The sequence below is a fragment of the Lygodium microphyllum genome, chromosome 19 (assembly GCF_053477565.2).
Source record: "Lygodium microphyllum isolate KBCC chromosome 19, Lygodium_microphyllum_v1.1.10, whole genome shotgun sequence".
NCBI lineage: Eukaryota > Viridiplantae > Streptophyta > Polypodiopsida > Schizaeales > Lygodiaceae > Lygodium > Lygodium microphyllum.
In genome coordinates this window covers 54,322,599-54,334,683 of record NC_141153.1, presented here as the reverse complement: position 1 = coordinate 54,334,683, position 12,085 = coordinate 54,322,599, and the positions used below count along the sequence as shown (strand labels likewise).

The 12,085-nt window shown below is 43.3% G+C and overlaps 1 protein-coding gene across 2 annotated transcripts in view; it reads left to right on the top strand.

Moving 5' to 3' along the window:
* Window positions 1-805: 805 nt before the first annotated feature.
* Window positions 806-12,085, top strand: part of LOC148019889 (cyclase-like protein 3) — an 86,426-nt gene continuing 75,146 nt past the window's right edge. Inside the window, exons 1-2 of one of the 2 annotated variants that reach the window (XM_087700083.1) lie at window positions 806-1,417; window positions 1,790-1,834. In XM_087700083.1, coding sequence (XP_087556209.1) covers window positions 1,030-1,417; window positions 1,790-1,834 — 433 coding nt within the window. In that variant the 5' untranslated portion in view covers window positions 806-1,029. The remainder of the gene's footprint in view (window positions 1,418-1,789; window positions 1,835-12,085) is intronic. The other variant, XM_087700082.1, reaches the window with a different exon arrangement.

The following is a 12,085-nucleotide window of genomic DNA, read 5'->3' as shown; positions in this document are numbered from 1 at the left end:
AAATGAGAGGGTTTTAATTAAAAAAATGGAAATTTGGAAAAGGAGGTAGGTTTCGAAAGCCTTGTGGAGGACCTATAACCAAAATAATATAGAAGTAAGATATCACGATCAATTACACTTATATGATACTACACAATATTAAATAGCAAGTAGATTGGAGAAGCAACTACTTCTCGTTCTCTCTACACTCCTCATCCCTCCTATCTCCTCCGTCTTTTGGTGTCTTCGTTATCTCATCTTGTCACTCCAACTTTTTATTAGCATCTCATCCACATTTATTTTTAGCGTTTGAGTGGAAAAGAATTTTGGAAAAGCAACGTGATTTCATGATTGCCACAGTTTTTAGGATTTTTATTTCATTCAGTGAAAATAAAAATGGAAATCATGAGAAAAAAGATGAACATTTGAAACCCACCGCGTGACTGAATAGAACCTTACTTGTCCATTGTCGTCCTCTTGCCCCTCTTGCACCTCGAGACTCGAGTGACACAGCTCTAATATGATATAGATATAGACAGATGCTAATCATGTTATAGGTGTCAAATCCAGAGCAAGGCTCGCGAAAAACTTAGGACCGGGTTTAACTCCGGATCGGTTTTGGGAGGGAAATAGCCAATTTTATAACTAAAATGCTTAAAAAATAGTCGATTTTCGTTAAGACTAGCTTCAATTTCAACTTGTTTTTTGAGAATGTTGCTTGAACAAAATACATTAAAGAACGGTTTTCTGTGAGCACTGAGATTCCAGAGCAATCACAAGATTCCATAATATATTTTGTCTTGTCAAAAGGCCGATAAACAAAGGTGCTCTTACACTGACCGATGAGGAGACCGAGGACCACAAGTAGACCAGCTCTCTGCATTTCCTGCCAGACGAAACCCCTGAGAAGACTATACCAGCGAGGACCAACACAAGCAATCTGCAGGAGCTCGCCAGGGTTCCTGACATTCCCGGACATAACAAGCAATCGGGACATTGATCACACCAGAGACCAACTGCTGCTGCTGCTGCTGCTGCTGTTGCGTCGTCATGAAGCTCTTCGCATCAGTGCTCCTGTGCTTCCTCTCACTCTGCTGCTGCTCATGCCTGGCGACGTTGGATGTGCCGGCGTATCCGTCCTTTGACTCTGGATTATGCACAGTGTCCAAGCGTGCGGAAGAGGGGATCAGGAAGAAGTTGATTCTGGATATATCGCACTCCCTGCGGCCGGACCTGCCGGCGTTCATGACGGATGGCGGCATAGGAACTGTGTTGGAGCTGGTGGCCAGCCAGCGCAATGGCTCCCTCGCCAACGAGTCCCGGATCAACAAGCTCGGTGTCCACTCTGGCACCCACGTGGACGCCCCCAGCCACATCTTTCAGGAATATTACGATGCCGGCGACCACATTGAGACCCTTGATCTTCATATCCTCAATGGTAGGACGCATGTGTGCGCAAGGACACGTGCACGCAACACTGTCACACGCATACACACCCGCACACGCGTGCGCACGCACGCACACACAGACACAGAGAGTCGTGCGTGATGGTGTAGGATATTGTTTATGTTCAAGGGCTTCAACAATTTCTCTCTTTCTTGGTTTCACACTATTGACTTCTTCTGGGTTTGGTTTTTCACAGTGGTGAATATGGCTTTCTTATGCTGGCCAGACAGCCTCTTATACATCTGGTTATTCTTAAATTTCAGCTACCTTGGAGAGAGAGAGAGAGAGAGAGAGAGAGAGAGAGAGTGTGTGTGTGTGTGTGTGTGAGATGACTTACTCACTTTGCTTGGCTTCTTACACCCAGGCCTTACTTTGGTCGTGGATGTGCCTCGAGACACCAACATCACAGGTAAGACGATCCCCAATCAGTCTCTTTTCATTTGTGAATTGTTCGTGTGACAGCTATAGTCAGTCCTGCATCACCATAAACTTGTTCTCGTAATTGTCACGTCTGTTTGAAATGCCATGAATAGAACTAAAAGGGAAGTGTTGAAATTAGTTGAGTATAAGAGTTGAGGCCATTTTGGGTGGCAGAACCCACGTTTCACACTACAGCCTTCCCAATTTATACGAGAAAATAGGTCAATTGGCAAAGTCATGCACTCATAGACTGGGATATAGCGAGCTTTCAAAATCTGATCGTGAAATGGGGTTGCATGCCCAATTTTGAAGGAGTATGTTTTAAGGTGAAAAAGGCCAAATTGTACACTATTATATATAAGTGGTATGGCTATCCCCCCCCCCCCCCCCCCAACAACAAGCATCACAATGTTGGTGTAGACTCCGAGCATTAAAATTTTGGTATGCAGGCCCAAAATGCAGCCGAATCTGATGGAGAAGATGACACAACTGATGGTGACAGCCCTTGTGACTAAGTGGCAGCAAAATGCAGCAGTCTGGCCAGGAAATGATGACGTGGCTGATGGTGACAGCAGGTTTGGCCTGGCAACAACACTGCTGAGGAGGGAGGGTGGCAGCAGTCGTACAAGATGGCAGCCTTTGGATGATGGGCAGCAGCTTTTGGTGCAGTCATGACAGCAAGCATGATGAGGAATGATGGCTGATGGCTGGATGAGAATGATAATGATCATGGATGAAAATGAGGATGCCCACAACATGTCCTTTTATAGGAGATGTTTGGGCATTTGTCCTATTGTCAAAATAAAGTGCCTTTTTCATAAATAAAAATTTGAGATTTTTTTTCGTTGGAGTTAAATCATGCCAAAATGCATAGTGATTCTGCATTAATTGATGCCTTCAATTTTACTTGCTCAATGTCACCATCTCCACATGTCCCTCCTAATCCTCTTTCTAGATCATCCAGTAAACCTATCCTCCCATGGTTTGAGCCGATTCTTTGAGAGTTCAACTTCCTTGATCTCTCCATGCCTTTACGTGCTGCTCATACTTCTCTTTGTGATAGCTCATTGCCTACAGCCACTCACGATATGCTTTTGCTCACAGATGATTTTGTTGATCATGATATACAGATTGATTCCTTGTTTGAGGTCACTTGGATTGGTCACATGCTAGAGAATGATTTTATTTCTTTGGATGCTATTATTGAGGAGTTTCTTAGCGAGTTTTGTGAGGATCCTTATCTTGTGTTTTGATGTGTGTTTGAGTTGTCTAAACATGTCCATGTGGATCGTGTACGCAGGCACAGATGACAGGTTTGTGTGTTTGGTGAGACATTGGAAAGGCATACACTTTGGTGCCTTGATATGTTCATACCATCTATTTTTCTCTAGCAACGAGGATGGGTTTTCTAATATTCATCTTAAGATCTACCAATGTTGGGTGTTGCGCCACATGATGGTTTGGTGGTGGGACTTTTGTGTAGATGAGTAATGAGGGCACATGCGTGGAAGGTGTGTTGGTTGTGAGATCTAGAGAGTCAATATAGGACAGCCATTGAATGGTGTGGGCTGATGGCTGAAAATTGACAGAAAAATGATGGCGTGAAAAAATGGGATGGCCTAAATGGTGGGCAGCTTGTCTATTTTTGGATGAATGGTTCCTTCCAAATTAGGGTTTGGCTTATGGAACATAGAAGTTCTCTAGGAAAACGTTTCATTTTTAATGAAAGTTTTGGTAATTACATGTTTTGGGGCTGTTTTAAAGAGCTAATCAATTTGTAATGCATTTTTAGCTCAACATAGCAGCTCTTGAAAATAGAAAGCACTCATAGAAGCTCTTTATGTTTGCCAACAATGCCTTTGTTGTAGCACACATGACCATGATGTCACTAATGCCACAACACATAAATGACCATGGATTCCCCGCCTTCGGCCACAAATTGCCAAAGTATTGTCAAGATTGTGGGAGAGAAGGAAGGAGTCTCACTTGTAGCTTTCTTGCTTGCACAATGGGGGAATACACACAAGGGTGGAGGCTGAAAACAGTTTTCCTCTTCTCAGTTGTGTAAGCCAAAAGAACTCTAATACAAAGAAATAGAAGAACCCTATATATGGGTCTCAAACCAAAGACAACTAACTAAGGTGGCATACTAACTGAGCCACGAACTAGAGTAGATAAGGATAGCTGTCGTCTAGCTATTATTCATGGGCGGTGTACCAACCGCATCTACAACTGACAAGTCGGTGACATAAATGCACAACGGTCACCCTGGCATATCACGAGTGGAGCTCGATATCTCAACACTCCCCCTCGAGCTCAATCCCAATTCCTGCACACCAAGCAGGTCTCTGAACTTGCGCAGCTTCTCTGCGCCCAATGCCTTCGTGAATATGTCAGCTACCTGATCCTCTGTGCTGACATAAACTAGATCAATAAGACCTAGTAAAACCCTCTCCCGCACATAGTGATAATGCACCTCAATGTGCTTTGTTCTAGCATGATAGACTGGGTTATTTGCCAAGTGTATACTACTCATGTTGTCACAATAAATGACAACTGGCCCATCTGTAGACTGATGCATATCATAAAGTAGCTTATGCAACCAAGCTACCTCACATGCAGCCATTGCTGCACCCCTGTACTCAGCCTCTGTGCTCGACAAGGCAACTGAAGGCTGTTTCTTGCTGCTCCAAGTGACTGCAGCACTCCCAAAAGAGAATACATATCCACTGGTAGATCGTCAATCAGAAATGCTACCAGCCCAATCAGCATCAGTGTATCCATGCAACTGTATCTGAACCCCAGTCTCATAAAATAGTCCATACTGCAATGTGGACTTCACATACCTGAGTATGCGTCTAGCTGCATCCAAATGCGGTTTCCTTGGAGCCTGCATAAACTGACTTACCAATCCAACAGCATAGCTCAAATCTGGCCTGGTAATAGTCATATAAATCAAGCTTCCTACTATGCGTCTGTACATAGTAGGGTCTTCCAGAAGCTCACCTGCATCTGTGCTCAGCTTCACATTCTGCTCCAAAGGAACTGAAATAGGCTTACAGCCTGTCATCCCATATTTGGACAGCATGTCCAATCCATACTGCCTCTGTAAGAGCTGTATCCCACTTGGTGATCTAATCACCTCAATGCCCAAGAAATAACGCAGCTCTCCCAAATCCTTCATCTCAAACTTTTGCTTCAATAGCATTTTCACATGAAGGATATCTTCATCATTGTCACCTGTCATAATCAAATCATCAACATAAATGACAAGTAGCATAATACCTTTCTCTGTTTTTCTCACATAAAGTGAGAAATCTGCCTTGGAAATCTGAAAGCCAATAGTGACAAGATACTGTCCTATCTTGTCAGACCATGCTCTAGGTGCTTGCTTCAAGCCATACAAAGCTTTCTTCAACCCGCAAACAAACTCAGGATGAACAGCATGCACATAACCTGGTGGCTGCTCCATATAGACCTCTTCTTGCAAATCACCATGCAAGAAGGCATTCTTTACATCCATCTGATGTAAAGACCATCCCTTTGATGCAGCCATAGCAATGACTGCTCTTACGGTTGCCATCCTTGCAACCGGACTGAATGTTTCTTCATAGTCAATTCCATATGTTTGTGCATATCCCTTGATTACTAATCTTGCCTTGTATCTGTTCACAGAACCATCTGCATTGTGTTTCACCTTATAAACCCACTTACAGCCAATTGCATTCTTACCTTTAGGCAAAGGTACCAATTCCCATGTAGCATTTGCTTCCAAGGCATCCATTTCTTCATCCATGGCTTTCTCCCATTTTTCTTTTCCCATGGCTTGCTCAAAAGAAGTGGGTTCTGGTTCTTGTATCACCTTGACCATATATGCATAGTGAATGGCTGTAAATCCATCATATTTCAGCCTATCCACAGGATACCTAACTCTGGTAGACCTGCGCAAAGTGGGTTCACTCCCAGGTGCTCTCAAAACATCCCTGGTCTTCCTTACTCCAGGTGTAACAATAGAAGGAATACCCAACTCATCATCAATGCTCTGTTCTGAGCCACTGGATTCACCATCCACATAAGAGTGACCTGCATTCACATCAAACATGGGCTGACCAACCTTCTCTTTTCCTTTTCGTGATACCTGCATACCACTATCTGCATTGCTTTGAGAAGATTCTCCTGATCTCAATCTGCCTGTCCATGGCGAAGAATGTGAACCACTGCTAGAAGACGCTCCAGGTCCACTAATATTTTGTGATTGCTGCTGTGAATTCTGTGCAGCATTACCATTTTGTGCATCTACATCATCAATCACATTTACTGGTTTATACCAGCTACTCATCTCATCAAAAACAACATCTCTGCTCACTGTAAACTTACGAGTAGAAGGGTTATAGCATCTATACCCTTTTTGCTGCAGAGAGTAACCAATAAAGATGCACTTCTTAGCTTTTGGATCCAACTTGGATCTCAACTCATCTGGCACATGTACATAGGCAAAATTTTCAAATGAGAAATATCTGGTTTCCTACCAGTATACCTCTCCTCTGGAGTCATTCCATGTATTGTTGCAGTGGGAGTCCTGTTCATTATGTAGACTGCTGTAGCAACTGCTTCAGCCCAATAAAAATCTGGCAAGTCTTTTTCATTGAGCATGGCACGAGATACCTCTCCAATATGCCTGTTTTTCCTTTCTGCAATTCCATTTTGTTGTGGGGTATGACTGCATGAATATTGCTGCTTTATGCCATGCTCCTGCAGGAACCTTGCAAACTCATTTGAGAGGTACTCTCCTCCTCCATCTGACCTTAGGCATTTTATCTGCAGACCTGTTTCTTTTTCAACCATAGCTTTAAGAGTTTTGAAATGCCCAAAAACTTCACTTTTCTTTTTCATAAAATACACCCAAACTTTTCTGCTATAGTCATCAATAAAAGTGACAAAATAATAACAGCCTCCAAGAGATGCAGCTTTAGTAGTCCACACATCAGAGTGGATTAATTCCAATGGCTTCTTACTCTCTTGAACATGTCTAGGAAATGGTTTCCTTGCCTGTTTTCCAAACTGACAGGCTTCACATACCTTATGCATTTCTGCAACCTTGAATCTAGGCAATCCTGCAACAATGTTTTGGGCCTGCATTGATTTAAGTCGCTGTACATTAACATGACCAATGCGTTTATGCCAGATATCAATATCTGCAACTACACCGGTCCCATGTGCAAACATTGCTGCACTCAATTCAGGCATGTCTGCATCCAATGTAAACATTCTGCCCTTCTTCTTTCCTTTTGCTATCAAGCGACCTTTATTTTTCATATCCTCAACAAAGCATCCATGAGGATTAAATCTGACCTGCAAGCCCTGTTCAACCATTTGACCAACAGAAACCAGATTCTTGGTGATATTCGGGACATGAAATACATCGGACAGGTATTTCTTTTTCCCATCCTGCATAGACAAAGGAATTTTTCCAATCTGCACAATCGGATGTGCAGTATCATCACCAGTCTCCACAAATCCTGGTTTTTCCATTTTCCTTGCATCCTCCATCCATTCTGCATGACCTGTCATGTGGTTTGATGCACCTCAGTCAACATACCACACATCGTTGCTTTCTTCTGCACTTGTCACAGAATTGTTCATGTGCTGCACCATAAACAAATGCTCATTTCTGTCATCACCCTGTCTACTAGAAGATGCATAATTTTCTTGTTGCAGTTTTCCATTCATGATGTCATTCTGCTTTTTATAGCAGTCTTTAGCCATATGACCCATTTTACCACAATAGTAGCATTCAACATTATTGTTTGCATTTTGGCCTCTTTGCCATCCACCACGACCTCTTTGGCTCCCCCTGCCTCTAGAGTTATCACGTCCTCCTTCATAGGACTGGTTTTCTTGAGTTTGCTGCATATTCTGATTTCTACCACGGCCTCCAAATCGGCCTCCTCTACCTCTGCCTCTACCTCTTCCAGTATTTGAGTAGAAGACAGTTTCTTTTGAAGTTCCTCCTGAAGAAGATGCACCACTATTTCTCTGCTCCTCAGAAATTAGAAGAGCAATCAACTCCTCAAAATCAGGAAATCTTTCACGGACGGAAATGGATGTCCGAAACTGCGCATAATCCTTTCCTAGACCATTTAAGGTCACAGAAACTAAATCATCATCTTCCACTGGCGACTCAATGGAAGCAAGTGCATCTGCAATCTTCTTCACCTTCATGTGGTAGTCATTGATGCTCATATTTTCTCTTTGCACATTGTGCAACTCTTGCTTGAGCTGCATTTTCCTGGCTTGCGTATTTGTGCTATACATCTTTGACAGAGTATCCCATGCCTCCTTTGGCGTACTTGCATCCTGAATATGCACAATCATAGAGTCTGAAATGCTGATAGACAGCCAGTACATAACTTTCCTGGCTCTCTCATGCCATGCTTTGAATGCCTGCATTTGTTGTTGATTGGGAACATCAGGAAGAACTGGTTCTTCTTCATTTCCTGCAACAAATTCCCAATATCCTTTTCTCATAAGGAAATTTGTCATTCTAAACTTCCATGCTTGGAAGTTGTTCTTGTCAAGCTTTTCAGTGACAATCTGTGAGAGAGAATCAGATGCCATTATAGAATACTGCAAAAAATTCTGTCACTGCAAAAAACACAGCTTCACCCTCACAAGGGCAAATCTGCAAAACTGGCGAAAGTAGTATTTGACCACACAGTCACTTCCTAGTGACGATTTTGCATCAACAGACAACAAGGATGAATCTGTAACTCCCAATGTCTCTGCACACAAGCATACGATGTAATTTCTACAGTAACTTTTCACCGACCTGTAGAACAGTGGTCGCACAGCATAAAACTGGGCCTTTTCCTGAGTGCGTGCAGAAAACTTCCGCCTCCAAAACAGGCCCCGAAATGGCCTCAAATCAAAAAAACAAGGTCGACACGGGCTAAAGCCCTCCCCCGCAGTATATACTGCCCTCTTGTTTCACCGCGAAGGGCGTCTCAACCTGAGACAATGCACTCTTGCAATTTTCGACTGTGCTACCTCAGAGATCTGCTCCCAAAACAGAAAATGAAAGCAACACTGCTCCTCTTATCAGAACACCGCGAGCTTGGCTTGCTTTCTTGAGCTCCTTACCACGAACAAGGCGCTGATACCATGTCAAGATTGTGGGAGAGAAGGAATGAGTCTCACTTGTAGCTTTCTTGCTTGCACAATGGGGGAATACACACAAGGGTGGAGGCTGAAAACAGTTTTCCTCTTCTCAGTTGTGTAAGCCAAAAGAACTCTAATACAAAGAAATAGAAGAACCCTATATATGGGTCTCAAACCAAAGACAACTAACTAAGGTGGCATACTAACTGAGCCACGAACTAGAGTAGATAAGGATAGCTGTCGTCTAGCTATTATTCATGGGCGGTGTACCAACCGCATCTACAACTGACAAGTCGGTGACATAAATGCACAACGGTCACCCTGGCATATCACGAGTGGAGCTCGATATCTCAACAAGTATCCCCTCATGGGAACTTGGACTAGAAGCCACCTAGATGTCAATCCCAGCTCCAGGATTTCAAATTGTCAGACTTGGGTTGATGTGTTAGGGAAACCCCTCTTTGGATCCTGTTCACCCATACTCCCTCGTTGGCATTGGAGGATTACGAGGGATGAGTTGCATCACCTGTACAAGTGAGCTGGAAGGGAGGCTTTCCTAACCAATTGTGGGGCTACATGGGTGGAGCATGAACCTAGACTTGTAGACGATGAAGACTCGTTGATAGATTCGTCACCCTTTGTCATTGTTTGCTTCTCCGTTTGCAAAGTTGCTAATGTCCTGTAGTCCTTCCAGAGATGTCCCTTCTTGCCACAATAATAGTAGTGAGACTTCTTTTTTGCTTTCAAATGTCACCCCTCTCTGAAATTGGGACATCTAGAGCACCGTGAGATAGCATTCTCACTGAAACTTGAATGTAAACACACAAAGTTTCCAACATAACACTCGTAGAAGAGTCTGGAGGAGCCATAATAAGGGAGATACAGAGAAGATGAACTGAGGCAAGGGATATTGAGGAATGGAGTTGTGCCAATAATACAGATACAATATTTCAAGAGTTTAAGCAGTAAGGAAAGCACAAAGTGAAGAATCATCAATATAACCAGAGGGCAATGAAATGAACATGACAACTGGATACACACGAACCCTCTCTAAAGCTGAATAGTGTATCATCTACAAGCTGATCAGAAAACAAGACTACTGCAAAAGTGGACCAAACACAACCAACAGTTGGGAGAAAGACCTGAAAAGCACTGTCTCTCAGCTAGCAAAGACACTAAATGCAGAGAACATAGGTACGTATTATGAAAACACAGACTGTATAGGCAATAAGTGTTGTCAAACTAGAGGAAACATGTTGTTATCAAGGATAGTAGGGTGAAGATTTCCTATGGATGATCAAAAAGGTAGATAGGAGGTGGGCAATTACTTCGTTGATGAAGTGTGTGTCTCGATCATTGACGAGTTCAATGGGGTAGCCAAATCATGAGATTATTTGCTCCCAAATGAACTTGGCCGTGGTCCTAGCATTGTTTTTCCTAGTGGGCTGGTTCTTCGGCCCACTTTGTGAGGTAGTTTGTGCCGACTATGATGTACTTGGCCTACGAGTATTGTGATGTAGGACTAATCGGCCCAATGAAGTCAATCCCCCATTTTTCGAATGGCTGTCTTGCAATGATTGGGGTGAGCTCCATCCGCTAGCACTCATCACAGTGCTTTACGAATCATGCTGCATCACGGAAAAGTATGGGCCACCACAGTTGAGACTGTAGTACCTTGTGTGTTGTCGTGTCTCCGTTGAAGTGTTCTCCCCCAATTCCGTCGTGTGCCTCCGCAAGTACGTCATGCATCTCATGTTCGCATACACATCATCGTAGTAAGCCATCTTGTCCTAACCTATAGAGCTGACCGGCTAACAACTGATAGGGTTGTATCTTGAGGATAAGTTGCCTAAGCCGAGCCTTCTTGATAGGTCTTTCGGGTAGTCCGTGCTCTAGTACTTGGACAATGTCATCCGCCCAGTATGGTGTCAAGTCGGCTCTAAACAAGTCATTTTCGCTAGACAGGTTGAAAAGATGCGCATCCGGTAAGTCGTCTACTATACCTTGTTTAGTAGCTTCTCCCATGGGTACGCGGGACATGTGATCTGCCATGCAGTGCTGCTTTCCTTTGCGCACAACCACGGAGAAGTCAAATTCTAAAAGCAAAAGTAACCATTGAGCAATGCATCCTATAGCGCGAGGTTTATTTACAAGATAAAGCAAGGCTTGATGATCAACAAAGAAGGTAAAAGACGTACCAGAAGATAATGTCAAAATTTCTTTATAGCAAACATCATGGCCAAATCCTCTCTCTTAGTCGTGGAATAGTTCATCTTGGCATCCATGAGCTGTCTACTAGCAAAACTCACAAGATAGTCTAAGGTGTGTTTTCCAGGCTGACACAAAACAACTCCCACGGCAAACTTTGAATTAATGCATAGTTCAACACGAATCGCCGATAGTATTCCGTATATCCTAGGAAACTCTGAACTCCCTTGTAGTTGATTGGCGGTGGAAGGTCGGCAATAACCTTGACTTTCAAGAAGTCGGTGGTAATGCCATTCTTGGACACCACATGCCCTGGGATGCATCTATGTTTCACCCAGAATTGGTACTTAAGGGGATTTAACAAGAGACGATATAATTTGTATCGTTCAAAGATTGCCCAGAGTTTGTCTAGGTGTTTTCTTCAACTCGAGTGAACACACAGATTGTCAACAAACACTTCTAACTCTCGCCTAAGCACGTCCTTGAAGATGGCACACACATGAGCCGTTGGAATGTGACTGGTGCATTTGTTAGCCCAAAAGGCATGACTATGTAGGCGAAGACACCTCATTTGGTAGCGAATGCGGTCTTATGCCTGTCATTGGGGTGGACTTGCACCTGATTGTAACCTGAGAAGCCGTCCATGAAACTGTAGGCTTCTTTGCTAGCTACTCTCTCGAGCATATGCTCAGTGTACGGTAGTGGATAGTTGTTTCTCTTTGTAGTAGCGTTGACTAACTTATAATTAATATACACTTTGATTTTTCTATTCTTCTTTAGGACAATTACAATGGGCGAAACTCAATCCGTGTGCTCAATTTCATAGATGAATTCCGCTCTTAACAGCTTATCTATCTCCTCCTTGATTGCATGA